The 16,099-nt window shown below is 35.9% G+C and overlaps 1 protein-coding gene across 4 annotated transcripts; it reads right to left on the reverse strand.

The window, feature by feature from the left end:
- Positions 1-265: 265 nt before the first annotated feature.
- LOC18995790 (auxin response factor 18) lies at positions 266-10,082 on the reverse strand. Of its 4 annotated transcripts, XM_020668670.2 has the most exons (6): positions 9,341-10,082; positions 8,645-9,202; positions 8,411-8,468; positions 6,496-8,310; positions 2,121-3,040; positions 266-654 (listed from the first exon to the last, which is right to left on the reverse strand). In XM_020668670.2, the coding sequence occupies exons 4-6, from the start codon at positions 7,687-7,689 to the stop codon at positions 585-587; spliced, it is 2,184 nt and encodes a 727-aa protein (XP_020524329.1). In that variant the 5' UTR covers positions 7,690-8,310; positions 8,411-8,468; positions 8,645-9,202; positions 9,341-10,082; the 3' UTR covers positions 266-584. The 4 variants fall into 4 exon arrangements, with proteins under 4 accessions (XP_020524329.1, XP_020524326.1, XP_006846786.1 ...); XM_020668667.2 differs by having other exon boundaries at positions 8,411-9,202; XM_006846723.4 differs by having other exon boundaries at positions 6,496-9,202.
- Positions 10,083-16,099: the final 6,017 nt, after the last annotated feature.

The raw sequence follows: 16,099 nt of genomic DNA on the forward strand, positions 1-16,099 counted from the left end.
ACGAATAATAGACTAGGCAACCGACTTCTCTCTCTCAAATAGACAGCCCAATTCTCTCTAAAATACGCAGCCAAATTCTCCCTCTCTAAAATAGGCAACCGAATTCATTCTCGCAACCAAAGACACTGCTGGTGTCTAACCCTTCTCTCTCTCTAAGGTCGAATATTTGCAAATGCATCTCTCAACCAGCATAAGGACCCTCTCTCTCTCTCTCTCTCTCTCTCATTCTCATTTCGTGCAAATTGAATAACAAGCATAGGAGAGCTGAGACAAATGCATCATTTCTTTCAGAATGAAGACAAACTGCAACAAACTATTGTGCTATTCTTACATCAAAGAAAGAAAATCTGGAAGGAAGAAAATAAATATCCTAAACAAAAGGAAGCGTAACATCAAGTCTGAGATCAAAGTTTTTCATTGACCACCATGGATAGAGAGAGAAACTGATCGTTCACTGAAGCGACTGATGCGCACAAAATTTAACCTTTGAATGCAGCAATATTTATCTGCCCATGTTGTCACCGCCGGAATCAGACAAGATTGTCACCCCTCGCACAAAATTTAACCTTTGAATGCAGCAAAATTCATCTGCCCATGTTGTCGCTGCTGGAATCAGACAAGATTGTCAGCCTTCGCGCTGTCCTCATGAACTCACTGCAATAAGGACATAGAAATGTCAGGTATCGGTCGCAGAGAGAGATGCACTTCCTCTAAGAGGCAGATAGCGAGAGTGAGAGCAGTTGATTCACATGTTACCTATAAGCTGAGAAATATGCATATATTGATAAAAGCGGGAACCAAAAAAGAAAAGATGAGGGCTTTCAAATATCCATGCTTCTTCCCTTGCATTGGCTATAGTAAATATACTGAGTCCAGAAATCTTTTACATACCATAAGTATAGCTGTAGAAATATTTTCCCAAAAAAAAAAAAAATTGGTGAGGTTAGCTTCTTTGGTTTTCTTGGGACAAATTTCAAGGGTTCGAACCATTGACCTCCCTCACACAAAAAATGTCTACCACTAAGCTGAAGCATGAAGTACAACAAAAGCAAAGAATATGTGGAATCATGGCCGAATCACAAATTAAGTTAAAGCATATTTTTCTGTAATTTAGTGTATAAAGAGAGGAACTGCACCTCTCTGCCATTACAGTATTCACCAAAATGATAAAAATATATAAACTCAAAATGATAAAAATAAATAAATAAATAAATAAAACCAATATTTTAATCAAAAAGTTAAGAAACAATGAATAACAGATGGACAAAAAGCTATTTTGAACCCAGAATAAAACACCAGCTCCCAAATGAACGGTTTAAAATAATTAAAGCTTGAAAAGAATACCGTTTTTACTTCTTTTTTTTCTATCTTCTTTGGAAATACGACTCCCATCTATCTGAGTTTTCCTCTTGAAATAAATAAAATTTCAACCTTCCACTAAAGCGAGCCGTCAAAGAAGTGGAACTCACACCCAAGTGGTTTTCCCTATTAGTTAAGCATGGATTACCAGGCAAAACAATAGAAAAAAAACATACCCGTTTGTTTCATAAACTGAGTATGTACAGATCTGGCATCCCTGTATAGGTTATAGGCCAGCCCTCATGCACAAAAATACACACACAGCTTATACTGTAAGCACAGAGAGAGAGAGAGAGTGATGTATATATATATATATATATATATTCTAGACTACACCACTATAATGGTGAAATTAGATTCTGTGAGCCAGGGGGCCTATGGAAAAGTTTTGACCCGAGGGCCCCAAACTAAACCATTGGATGGCCAGCGGGCGGGGTATTTTGGCATATTTTCTCAGAGTATTATTTTTTTGAAGCACCTGACACAAGCTCGCATCTCCACAAAATTTCAAGTCAAAGGATTTATCAAAAAATAACCATATTGCATAAGGACTGGCGCGCCTGTACTTTCTGTAGGCTGAGGAGCTCACATATATATTTCACACGCACACACACAACACACAGACATGCACACACACACGCACACAGATACGAGCTCACAAATATATTTCACACCCAAACACACACACACACACACACACACACACATATATATATATATATATATATATAGAGAGAGAGAGAGAGAGTAGAGTAGAGTACCTGTAAGGTTCATCTCCAGTTTGCTTGACAGTGCCACTCTCATCTCTGTACAGCATGTGGTTAAGAGTCTCCGACCTCTCAATCCCAAACCATGTTGCGAGCTTCCTATAAAGCTCTTCATAAGACCCAAAAGCCGAGAGGTCCAAAGACCTTCCAAGCTCCTCAGACTCCATGAATACCTTACAATGGCCATTCCCCTCTTCAACCCACTTTCCACCTTCTCGCTTATTATCCAAACTAAGCTCGTTTTTCTCCAAAAAAAGCTCAGATCTTTCTCGAATCTGTTCTGGTGAGCTATTCACAGTAAGAGCAGGGGAACCCACTTCCTCATGCCCATCAGTTGATTCCACTGCTGATACTTGAGGCTCCATGTGTATAGTTTTTCCAAAAAGCAAAAATGGTGTTGGTTTATGGTTTTCTGATTTCTTGTAGTTCAGTGAGGGACTACCAACTGTGAGCAAACAAGAGACATTATCTTGAGTGCTTGAGCTCCCTATGATGAGCTCGGTCGAGACATGCTCAGGCCTCCTGAGAACATCCAGGAAAAGAGTGGAGTTTGGTCGGTTCAAGTGAAGGTTAGAGAGAGCAACACCGAACTGACTTTGCCTGGCTCCCTGTATGCCTGCAGGAACATGGTAGTCCGGGAGGCCCTGAAATGGGTTCGTAGGCCTGGGCATGGAGGAGGTGAGAGGAGTGGGATTAAGATTTGAGGAGAGAGAAGCGAATGTCGGGTCAATGTTTGAGGAGAGAGGATGGAATGTGGAGTCAATGGGGAAGTCGAGGTGAGGAGAGAGACGCAGTTTCTTCTTGGCAGGAGAGAAGGCAGTTAGCTGAACACTTGGAATGGTTGATACCACCTCAACCAGCCAGGGGTTGACACGTTTCACGTTTTGTAACAGATCCTGCTCATCCCAAGTTACCTGCATTACACACCACAGAATGAGTAAAAGAGGAGGACATGCATGCACTGTGTTCACATTGCATTACACTTTTTGTCTGATCAAAGAAACTGCAGCTCTCTCTCCAACCACCAAGTTGGATTGGAAGTAAACTGTTCAACTGAAAACCAATTGATTATGAATACTTAAGGATCCAACTTCAGCAAGGATTCAAAAAGAACTTTAGATTCCAAAGAAAAATACCATGAGTTGCTCTGAAAAAGGATATAATCGGAAAAATCAAACTCTAATTATTATTTTTTCTTTAGCTGTGAAATCACACATGCATGTTCACAAAGGAAAGTCCACAATCCAATGGAATTTGGAAAACCATAATCCATTGCGGTAATCACCATCTGAGCAAATGATGGATGGTGATGCCGAGGGCGGATTTACCAGGGTATCATGTTTGTACACCCACTCTCCCTCCATCAATTTCCGTCTTTTGATTAGATGATCATGGCCCCAATGAAATGCTTTAGATTATGATAGATATACCAAAAAACAAAAAAGCTATAGATTATATTGTACATATTGACAATGGAAAAAGATTATATTATGTTTAAAAAGGGAAATTAGTTTCCAAAACAGATTCAGCACCGATCCATCTTACAATACAGATATAAAAAGAAAAAGAAAAAGTAAAGGATCAGCTAAAGGTTGAAAGATTTCACAAGTGCATACTATCAAGCTACCAGCATACTACAAGTCCATGAATTCGCCCAAGTCACTTAGTAAAACCATAGAAAGACACGAAAAAATCAATATTGAATGTGACTCGACTCAGATCAGTGCCTGGGTCTAGTTGACTAAGTATGAAAGGGATTTACATGAGGCGAACTTCTGCTTCTCTGGAAAACACAGAGCGGCGTAAGCTATATAACTAACAGACATGAAAATTTAAATTCTTAGAATTAAAGTAAATTACATAAAGGAGCGGTTTGTATAGAGCCGAGGCTCTAAACAATCAAAGTAAAGCGCACCTTCAAATAGTATCGAGAAATGTGGTTTCAATACTGGAAATCTTTGGGATAGCCTTAAAATATATTTTTGTCTTCAATTATAAAATTTAAAGCTTCAAAAATAGTGTAGATTGAGCAGATCTAAGAAAATTTGAAAATCTTGAAAATTGACGGTCCAAAAAGGTATTACAATATGCACTATTTCCAAAACTTGAAATCCATTTTTTTCTCATGTCCATGCATCTTAATGTCGAGGTGATCAATTTAAGGATATTTGGACATCAAAACAGCATCTTCTAGTAAAATCTTTTAGGTGGGCTCTAATTTGATTGTTTAGAGCCTCAGCTCTATATAAACTTTTTCCTTATTTTATATATATATATATATATATATATAAGGAAAAAATTAACAAGAGCTGGGTAACTATAATAAATAGTAATAGAGGTGAAATCACAGCCATCAGATCTTCATGATGTGGTTCAGAATGCATATCACTATATGAATTTTAATATTTTTTCTAGAAATCGGATCATAATAAAATTTTAGAATGGTGTAGTAAAAAATAGGGCACACAATTAAAAATTTATAAAAATATTTCTCAAACTATAAAATGACCGAAATACCCCTGAAAAATGACGGGGGTAATTTGATCATTTTAAATTATTGGAAATAATTTTTTTATATTTTTATATAGTGCGCAATAGTGTTAGGTATATACACCCAACATTTCATCTTAATTTTTTTCATTCAAATTATTTTTTTTATATTTTATTCGTATGCATCTCACTAAGGCACACACAATTACAAAATTTCAGATTATTATGATTTGTAAAAAAAATCTTAAAATTAAAATACTATCAGACATATGTGACCGTAAAATAAACTTTGAACGGTGATAAAGCCATAGGTGAAGTACTGTAGAACTTCACCTATAAGCGTTTTGTAGTGTTTTCCTATATATATATATATATATATATTACAACGATAGAAATCTAATTTGCAAGAGCCTTTTCTATTTTTATTTGCAATTTTCATCTATGTTTCCCCAAGACTGAGCAAAATTGTTAATAACATTAATATATCTCAAGAGACGTTCACTTAGCCAACAATTAAAAAAAGTGATATTTGTAACTATCACAAGGAGAATAGGGTTGCATCAACATAGCCTAGTGTATGGAGTTCTTTTGCTTCAACTCCTGGCATCAGCTGCAAACCCCACATTTTCGTACTTGCAAAGGTCAAAAAAGGGGAAAATAATAGGGCAGGGACTTGACCATTGACAACTTCATGACAATAATGGACTGTGGAAAGGGACAAAGACAAAAAGCCCAAGCACTAAAAATTTTGGAAAAGTTGAGCTGGTCAGAAGCTCCAAAATAAGCACAATCATCTCTTTCTATGTGGAGGCCTAACATGCTGAGCTGAAAGAGAAACCATGAAATGGGATTTGGGCATCCAACACTTGAATGAAACGAAATCCTTGACACGCATTAAGAAAATGAAATGGCAACCTTCCCTGATTAAGCTCAAAATTATGGCCATGTTTGGATATCTTCAGTATAGAAAATTCAGGATAATAGTCTAAAACACAAATATATGATGCCAGATATGTATAGAAGTCAACTGGTGATTTGCCACTATGATCTCGGAAAACAAGAACTACATACAGCACCATCATCAGGTCATCAGGTAAACAAGAAACAGTAGCAAATAATCCAAATAAGAATGCCAGTTGCATTTTGGCCCTGTGTCATTTACAGACAAACACTCCAGTATTTTCTTATGTTCAAGTTACAAAGAGTGGCCTTCATGCATGAAAAGTTTCCTAAGAGAAGAAATGCATGGCCCATGTTTGACTAATTAATACAGAAGTTAACTGCTAGAAAAAGGGGTGCAATCTGCAAAACATGGAACAAGTTATGAAGATAGCTTGTCCTGTAAAATGCCAGTTCACTAAATAGAAGCCAAAAACCTGACAAAATCATTTTCAAAAATTTCCCCGCGATGTCATTTTTAGGAAATATTCAGAAATTTTCTTTTCTTGGGAATCACATGGACGAATAAAATAAAAAAATTGCAAGAAAAGGGAAAACCCCAAAGCTGCACAAAAAAAAGAGATCAACTATTATCAACAGAAAAAAAAGAATACACATGTTTCTTTTCTAAATAAAAATTTCTACAGGCTTGTATCTTTTTGATGTTTTCTGAAATTTTTCTCCTATAAATTAGCATATTACAACTTTTTTTAATCCCATATATTAAAAGTTGAACATTATTTATCTTGCAAAATAATCAAACAGATAATATCAAAGACTTAAAATTCCAAGTAAACTATCTTTTTTCAATAACTAAGAAATTATTCTACAAAAACTCACTATATTTTCTAATACACTGAAAAACATTTAGATGCTTCAGGGGCCAGGGGAAGAAACTATGAAACAGCTAACCAAAGAAGATTAAAGAATTAGAGAATACCTGTAGAAGCCTCCAAGGTGAATTAGGCCAATGTACTGGGTCTGCCACCTGAACAATTGAAATCGTCCCCATAAACCAACTTATCCTCGATGAGTCCTCTGTCTCAAAAGCCATCTTAAACCTCATACCAGGCACCCATTGCATCCTCAGTGCTGACTTCACCGCCCCTGCCTTTACACAAAACTCTGGTGTACCTGCCCTTGGATAATACACAACCTCAAATGGCTGACCACTTGCCGCCAAAGCTGCTGCCTCCACCACTGCTTCCACACTAACCTTATTCCTCCCCCTCAAAAACCCATCTGAATTCGAATTCCCACCCTTTATTCCCCCACTACTTGACCTCATCAACCTCCCTTCCTCCTCTCTCATGAACATGGAAAAACCCTCGGATCCACCAACCCCCAATATCTTAGCCTCCAATCTCGACAACCCATAATGGGAGACGCAACTTCCAGGTATTGGGCTCCAACCTTGAGACTCTCCCCCACTAATTCCTCTCGTTGCCCTCCTTATACCCATACATAACTCCCCATTCGCCGTCCTCAAAAAGACGATAGAATCCCCAGCTACAAGCTTCTTTTCATTAACAAAAGTGCTCCACCCTGTTGTGAGAAGGTGGCGACGAGGGGTACCTCGGTAAATATGTCTAAACTTCCATGTGTTTCCATGTACATCCTTTGCAAGAACAGTCTGAATTGGGGGGTGGGCAGAATAGTCTAAGCGTGGGAATATAGTTTCCGCACAATAGCGAGGAACCGAGAAACCCCCACCATTGTTAGCATCAGATTGGGTCAGTGTCTTTGCAAAAGAGGAAGGTTTCTCCGAGACCTCACACCCACTACAATTACTAAAAACCCCACTGTTGTTTTCATCCATGCCATCAAAATCATCGGACCTTAGGGGCACTAGATGTATTTTTGCATAGACCTCGTCGGTCTCAGGGTCAGCCATGAATTTGATTGAGGTTATTCGACACAGAATAAGGGGTGGGAACCTAAGAGCGGTTTTCGAGAAGTCTACAGGCCCTTGAGCATGCTCTGCATGGCCCTGAGGGAAATAGAATACCTTTGAGTTAACAGGGGGCATTTGGACCATGCCACCTGCACAAGCATGCCATAACTGAGAGTCAAGGCATTTCTCAGCTTCCCTCAAAGGAGCGCTCAAATCTTTCAAAGAGTCCCTGCCCATCATTTTCGCCTAAAAAGAAGAAGAGAACTATAACGGGAAAGAAAATCTTATGAGAAAATCTTATGTAAAAGCTCGTCTTCTAGCTATTTCCCAATATAAGTTTAGTGGATCCAAGCTAAGAACCTCTCAAAAATTTATCCTCCCTATTCTTCTTCTTAACTGGCAAAAGAAATTACTCAAACTATCAAATTTGGAGGCCCGAATTTCCAAATGAAGCACATCGATATATCAAAGTATCACCGCTCCACATTTGATATTCGATTTTTTTCGTAAGAAACACAGGAAGGCTGAAATCGCAAAATTAACTCACAAATTTTCACTTGAAGTTCAATATCTGAAGATATGACACAGTAAATAGCAGAAAGGAAACACCTTTGATAACAATTCTTCAGTTAACCTCCTTTGCTCCAGCTAAAATCAAGTCCTCTTTTTCTTCACGAGATTCCTCAGATCGAGAAACCCTCTATCTTAAGGTTTCACAGCCAGAATGGTCACAAAAGATTATAAAGCAGAGATTTCTTTCTAACCTCTTTCCAGAACACCACTCAAATGGATGGAGAAAACTGTAAATGGCAGCTTCTTATATAGAGAAGACACCTCCATTTTAAGAACCTCAAACCCCACCTGTCTTTAAGCTTCTGAAATATTACACCTCACTTAAACAAAAGATAACTCCAACTTAAATGTCCAAATGCCAAATGAAACAAAGTCAGGGCAGACGTACCTATAAATAGCATGTACTTCTGATTTTCCTTTCCACTTTCCTTCTGTGGAAACAAGCCCTAAAACAATAAGAGATCTCTATCTCAATGAACCCTGAATTTCTCATCAAATAAGAGTATCATTTAATATATAAGCCCCTGCAACTCAATTAAGCTTGAAAAAAGAGAACCCTAAATTTAGCAGTGGTATGGCGTCTCCAAAGCATTTATTGAACATATATGAGAGGGGGGAAAACCTGAAATTAGCAGGAATCTTCCATGTGTAAATGAACATTATCCTTTCTTCTCACTAGCAACATAAAAGAGAGGAAACTTAACATTACAAAAGAATACACCAAAATTGCAGGCCTGTCAAAAATCCTCTTCTCCTCTCTCGGCAATTACAGAGAATCACAGTAAAAAACACCAAATTTCCATGGCATACTCCCCCAGCAACCCTAAGTTTTAAATGCTCTGTTCCTTTTCTCTCTGTAGTTTCAGAGAGTCACAATACATGCCTCAAAAATGCTCAAAAGAAACCATCTTCTTCTTCATGAATCCTTCAATCTCACACATTCAACATCAAAGATTCTCCATGAATCCTTCGATCTCACACATTCAACATCAAAGAAGAAAACTGTTTCTTACACAACAAGGAAACAGGGTAAAAAATTGCAGAGACACCTTAATTTTCAAGAATCTCTATTCTGTTCTTCTACAATTGCACAAATTTCCAGCCACTCTTCATATAATCTAGTAAAAATCCTACCTGAAAACTCTCAAAAAAAAAAAAAATCAAGTCTTTGCCTTCATTCCTGCAATCAAAGAGGTTTTACAGAGAGGACATTAGCTAAAACCCTAAAAGTCCAGATTAGTGCAGTAAAATAAAAAAGCCTCTGAAGAAGAATCAACCTAAATTTAGAACAATTTATCAGTCAAAAACTCTGACCTACCGCTAAATATAGAATAAAACATCATTTGCAATAATGGAATATTCCCTTCACCAAATACGAAAAGTGTACACGCAGTTATCTCTTCCGAAGAAAGGAGAGCAGAGACTGTGTACTCCTCTGCAATGAGCTAAATATAGCAGCAAATATCTCCCTCCACCGAATTTCCCAATGTTACTGACGGCAGTCAAACCTTTCAGCGAAATCACTCACTCTCTCTCTCTCTCTCTCTCTCTCTCTCTCTCTGAGGCAATTTCTGGTTGTCACAGAGAGCAGTACTATCTCTCTCTCAAATTTCTCTCCTTCACTCTGTAAAATCTCCCTCTCTCTCTCACGGCGAAAACCTGCGTTGCAAGGAAAGCACCAAACACACTTAAAATCTCTCTCTTTCTCTCCCTCTCATATCAATTGGAACTTTCAAGCTCTCTCTCTCTCTCTCTCTCTCACTAATACCCAAATCCTGTGTTGCAGAGAACAACAAATACTCTCTTAGAATTTACCTCTTCCTGATATTCTCTCTCTCTCTCTCCCTCCCTCCCTCCACCACACTTAACAGAGAACAGCTGAATCTCTCTCTAACATCCTCTCTCTCTCTCTCTCAAATCCTCTCTCACTTCACAACACATCCTTTAACAGACAGCAGTTAAATCCTCTGCCTAAATTCCTCCCTCCCTCCCTCACTCTCTCTCTCTAGAGTGACCATCAAATGACACTCGGCTCTGAAAGACAAAAGCGGAGAAAGATCAGAAGAAAAAAAGGCCGCCTTTTCCTTATTCTTTTTGTTTTACTTGTGCTCTTTGTTTTGAGTTTTGGATTTATTTATTTGTTTGTTTATTTTAATTTATTTTATTAGTATCGGTTAATTAAACTATTAACTAAAGGAAGAAGTTTCTATAAGGCCTAGGCTCTATGAAAACAAGATAAAGCGTCCCTTCAAATCCTCGGCCACAAGAATTTCAGGGGATGAAATATCTATTACGACTCTAAAATCAATTTCCAACATCAACAATAAAGTTTGAAGGATACGTGAACGCTTATATTCTAAAGGTAAAATGGATTGTTTTGATAATGTGTTTCAATATATACTATATTTAGATTGTTTTAAAATTTTAATTTTTTTTCACAACCATAATGCTCATGTCCAGATTATTTGATGTAAAGGTTTGTTAATCCTCAACTTCCTATTATTGATGAATTATTAAGTGAGGATTTACTTATTTTGATATGATTGCAGCGTTTTCGAATGATTTTTTTAATTAAAAATAAATTAAATTTAAAATATAAAAAAAAATTAAATAAGATAATTTAAAAGTGGGCCCCAAAAGAAGAACCCGGTCGGTAAAGGGACAAGAGGGGCCATGATTTAGCTCTGGTTAAGGGCAAGGGTTGACCCTGGTTACACACAGGTTACCATGGTTAACTATTTTTATGTTTTTAAAGCTATTTTTTTTTCTTTTTCAACTTTTTTCCTCTTGCAAGGAGTTTCACACCTTTTTATCTCATTTTCTATATTTCAAGGATTTATTTTATAGTTTTAATAGAAAGAGCCCCTAAAAATTCTAAATATATTTTACATTAGAAGCTATTTGGGAATTGATTATTGAAATTACTATTTTTTTAGTGACATACTTGCCCTTGAGAAATAAAACAAATAAATGCTTTAATTAGGAGAAAATAATAGTATGGGTAATAAATAAAACAACTTTTAATTTGGAAGTTTTTGTAGGTTTGTTATTATAGATTTTCAAAAATTTACAAAATTACATCGGTAGGTTTTGCCATTTTTTGGCATGAAATTCACAGAGAGAAAATTTCACAAATTTTGGTTGTCATCAATGGTCTGGTGGTACACTTCAAGCTACCATATTTCAAAAACTTGTATTTTTTTTTCAAAGACAGGCCTTGATACCATAAAAATACAAAGAATCTTATTTGCATGATTTTTGTTCTATTATCCCATCTTTGTTAAATATGCTTTATCAGTCCTTCCCTTCAAATATTTTTCAAAAATTGTAATACAAAACTTGCTCGCTAAATTAGGAGTGAAAATGACAAAGATAATATTCAAAATGTGTTGGTGTAATTTTGTTTTTAGACTCAACACCCTAAAAATGGATAAAATAAAACTAATCACAAACTTTATTTGTAGTGTCAAACATGAATTGCATTGGAAGTCAAGCTACAACCATAAAGTCTATTGGCCCTTTAACTATTTAACAAATCTCACTTAGACACTTATATGAGGGAGGGTACACAGTGAGATCATCTATTTGTGGTACAAAAAAGTCATTACCATCACATGTGAAATTGAGCATTGATGTGCCATTGCTTACATGTAAATGGGACAATGTTTTTATCTTATTTTTATCCACATAAATGACATATCTCCAACCACACAATTAGACATTTAATGTTAATGATGATTCTAGACTTTTTACGAAAAAAATAAAAGCTCTCATAATATACCATCCTTATTATTATTATTATATTTATTACATAAAGTTGACATATCTATTTATTTATTTAGTTGATGTTGCTATTGTCTTGGTTAGGTAAGTTGGTATCAAGATGGACATGCTTCAAGCTCTCCATGCCATATCGTTAAGCCAAAGGGGGTAGGTCTATAGCAATTTAAAACAAAAATGTTATTTATTAGGTTGGGGAAATTATTTCCTAGGTTGCAACTTTATGAAGCCCACTTCAAAATTTTGCCTGGAAAATATAAATTCAGCAATGAAAACTTGTAAATCAACCATCTCAACCTCAAAATTATAGATCTCAAATAAAAAATATTCGATATCACGCACATCTTTTTAGACCTTTTATATTAAGGGTTCACTTATTTATCACATCTCTAGCATTTTCAAGCTTCAAATTCTACATTCAGGGACAAAAATATAATTTTCAACCTATGAGGGTTTCAGGTGTCGAAACCATTGTTATCAAGATCGGATCGGGTATTAAATCTGTGAGGAGTTTAATCCAGTTAAAAACAATCCATTGCCGGTTAAATTGTTTGAATAAGTTCTAAAAAAGACAAAAGAAAAAAAAAAAGTTACAAAATATAAAACATATTAAAAATGCTCACTAAACTTTATTTAGCCAGTTGAATCGGTCCAGACCAGCTAGTCCAACATGGCAAAACCAATGACAAATTGGGTTTGATTGGTTTATATGGTTTTTGCTTTGGATCATATCAGCAAAAGTCCTGCACGTAGTCCAACCAATATAATCTGGTCTTAATAGTTACAACTAAATATATATTGGGAAAGTATAGAAATATGCTATTTACTTTTGGTACATAGAGGTCATAATTACTCATGTTCATCAGATTTTCAATGGAGTGGTTATAAGAGTGTCATTGATTAAACTCAAAATTCAAAATAAAAATATTCTCGAACTTCATAATACATCTAATGCTATCCAATTTAACATCTAAGGGCTACGAGTAATTATGACCTTCTTGTATCAAAGATAAACAATATCATAGTACACAATCCCATATACATTCCAATGCAGTCTGGCACGTCTAATATGATAATTATAACCGAAATTGCATTTTTCAACGGGATTTTGAAATAAAACTTCACCAAATATATCAACCGCGGCCCTACTAAAATGTCACCCATAAAGTTATATGTGATTGTTAGGCTCAAACAATTTCTAAATAATATGGAATTTGATGCATGGCCCACTTTGATAACCAGCCTTTTGGCACTAGACCACCGGCCAAATACTACGTGTCGCCTTGTCGTGGCATTGTCTTTTCATAATTTTTAATTAGTGTTGTTAATTATCCTACCATTTTTCACATAAGCTATCAAATAAATTTAAAAAATTAACACACATTTTGTATTTATAGAAAATACATGGAATTAATAGTTTTGAAATATCATTTTATGGACACGATTTTGGGTGAGTTAGCCGACTCATCTATCCCTTGTCTATTGAACGTCCATCTCTAAGATGGATGTCAAAAAATGTAACATGCACAAAAAATTTAAATGGACGGTAAAGAAAAGAATTAAAAAAAAACATTTATATTTTTTAAAAATATATTTTTTTTCAAATTTAGATCATTGTATGGTTAAGATTGTCGCACTCTAAAATTTTGAATTAAAAATTCATATTTGAGATATATTATGTAGTGAGACCGCACAGGCTGACTCACCAAACACTTTGCCTTATTGTATTATGGGTTTCGCCCCTTCTTACCTATGTTCAACGACATTATACATTTATTTTACTTAACAACTATCTTTTTAATATTTGAGAATTAAGACAACTGTAATTTTATTTTTAAAACTTGTTAGTCCTAGGCAATAAAGGCCAAAATAATTCATAGTAATATATTTTTCTACGAATTTGTTCTTAATAAAATGCATGATATTCATGCAAATATGAAATAAAATACAATACTGGTAAATGCTAAAGAACATGCAAACTAACCACTTTTCTAAAACATCTTGCCAATTCGTAATTGTTCATCTGTTAGGCCCCAAAGCCTGTCCAAAACTTGGGGTGGCAACGGGTAGGTTCCGGCTGAACCCGCACCTGGACCTGGATGAGCCACATTTTGGACCCGTATCTAACCTTTTGGGTACAAAATTTGGACCTATATCTCAACCCAAGGTCGGGTCTAAGGTCTGGGTGGGTCCATTGCTACACTATGATTATGAACTTCTTCTTTTTTTTGTCCTTTTTTTTTTTTACCATCATATACCAATACTATTGGCAACATTTACAGTATTGCAACATATTTATGAATACCCACATTCCTTACTGTTTTACGTAATAACCGAAAATTCCTAAGAAACAAACTAATTGGCAACATTTATGAATACCCACATATACCCATATTATTTGGGTCGGGTCCAGGTGGACCTGGATTCGGACCTGAATAGTAATCGGGTGCAAAGTTTGGACCCAGACCTGACGTTTCAGGTTCAAATTTGGACCTACACTTGAACTCGAGGTCGGGTCTACCCATCGCGTCCCAAGTTTGGTTGGGTCTATTGTCAATCTTCTCTGTATTGTTTCAATTTTATCAGATGTATCTGAAAGGTCTCTCTCTCATTTGAAATTCAACATTTTCCAATGAATAAATGAAAAATATGATATTAGTGAAAGAGCTTATACTGTAGCATGAGGTATAGTAGCATGAGCCAATCTAAGAAGTATACCTCACAGATTTGCATTGACCAAGTTCAAACTTAAAAAAAAAATCACTAATTTTGTGAAACAGCCAAACTATCAAATTTCACATCAAATGGTTGTAAAGAATTGTAATCACATTGTATCAAAAGTAAATGGTCTCATTATATACAATCCCTAAATATTATAGGGTTTAGTTTCTATAATGTTGCAACCTTAAACAATCCAATTAAGGTGCAACTCCAAATTTTATCATAACATGTAATTCTGATGTAAAAAATTCTTTAGATTATCTGAAAATCTATTTTCATATCTTATTAAAAAAATTTAAACTCAAAAAATGGTTAAAATCAAATAGATCTATGAACAATGAAAATATTGAAAATGAACGGTCTAGATAATGTGTTGCAATATGCACTATTTTTAAATTCAAAATCTTTTTTTTTTTCATATTCATACATCTCGATATCAAGATGATAAATTAGAGGGTTTTAAAACATTAAAACGACATTTTTCAATGGATTTTTGAGGTGCACCTATAATTCTACATTGCAACCTTATAAAAATATTTTTAAAGATTATATATTCTCCAAAATTAAGGGTCAAAGTATATTTAAAAATATATTTATTACCAAGCCTGCATTTCTACAATATGCGGGCTGGCCCCAACTGTGTCCAAATTATTAACCTTATAAATTTTAATTAATCTCTGATTAAGGGACCAAATCACCCTTATAGTTTTAAGTAAACGGAAACCTCCACTAAATTCCAAAACGACGAAAATACCCACTTTTGTCGGTTCCCTTATCCACCACAGTGGCATCTCGTCCTCGTGGAATCCAGGGGTGAAAACGTCCCAGATAAAAAAATGCATGGGCTTTTTAGTAATTTCTAGCAATTGACAGCTAGAGGACACCCGCTACAGGCCACATTTGCCGTACACGTAGCGAGCATCCAACGGCCACAGTTGCCCCAAAGCGTCCTGAATATGTCGTCTGACGACGTCACAATTTAACGGCGACAAGTGACTTGACGTGTCGAACACGTGGGGCCCGCCGCATGCTTGGATGGCCGTATATGACGGCGACGTGACGGAATCCCCAGACCGAATCTCTGTCGCCTTTCCACCGTGCGGCCTCTAGGGAAGAATGATTATCGTGCCCCTGGGATTCTTAGGAAATAACTATTTTATCCTTGGTGGTTTGGGTCGACCCATGGGTTCACCCAACTACGTCCGGATTTGGATGCAGAAGTGGACTTGACGGGTTGAGTCTGGTCCATGACCTCGAGCTAACATGGGTCGGGTTTGGGTCTAAGTCTAATTTAAGTATTTATGGGTCAACCCAACCTGAACGTGTGTGTATATATATATATTAAGTATGTAATACAAAATATATATTAATCAAAATCATGTATATTTTAACCGGCACTTTGAAATTAAATCAAAACATTTGGATAAAATGTTAAATGGTTGACATATTAAGCTCATTTTAACAAATTTTCCCAAAAAACAAATTATATAAAAGTGGCAATTATCTATCTAGATTTCTCCTATTTCCCTTTAGAGAATCGGGTAAGATTGTTACTTGTTTTATATGAACCCAGTAG

This window comes from Amborella trichopoda, chromosome 7 (assembly GCF_054954075.1).
Source record: "Amborella trichopoda isolate Santa Cruz 75 chromosome 7, AtrichopodaSantaCruz75HAP2 v2.0, whole genome shotgun sequence".
Classification (NCBI taxonomy): Eukaryota; Viridiplantae; Streptophyta; class Magnoliopsida; order Amborellales; family Amborellaceae; genus Amborella; species Amborella trichopoda.

Bases quoted from the DNA above. Each gene is read 5' to 3' on its own strand.
- LOC18995790 (XM_020668670.2), bottom strand. From the start codon at position 7,689: ATGATGGGCAGGGACTCTTTGAAAGATTTGAGCGCTCCTTTGAGGGAA. The intron at 3,041-6,495 runs GTATTCTCTAAT...TGTGTAATGCAG, and splicing joins CACCTTGGAGGCTTCTACAG to GTAACTTGGGATGAGCAGGA. The intron at 655-2,120 runs GTACTCTACTCT...TCCTTATTGCAG, and splicing joins ACTGGAGATGAACCTTACAG to TGAGTTCATGAGGACAGCGC.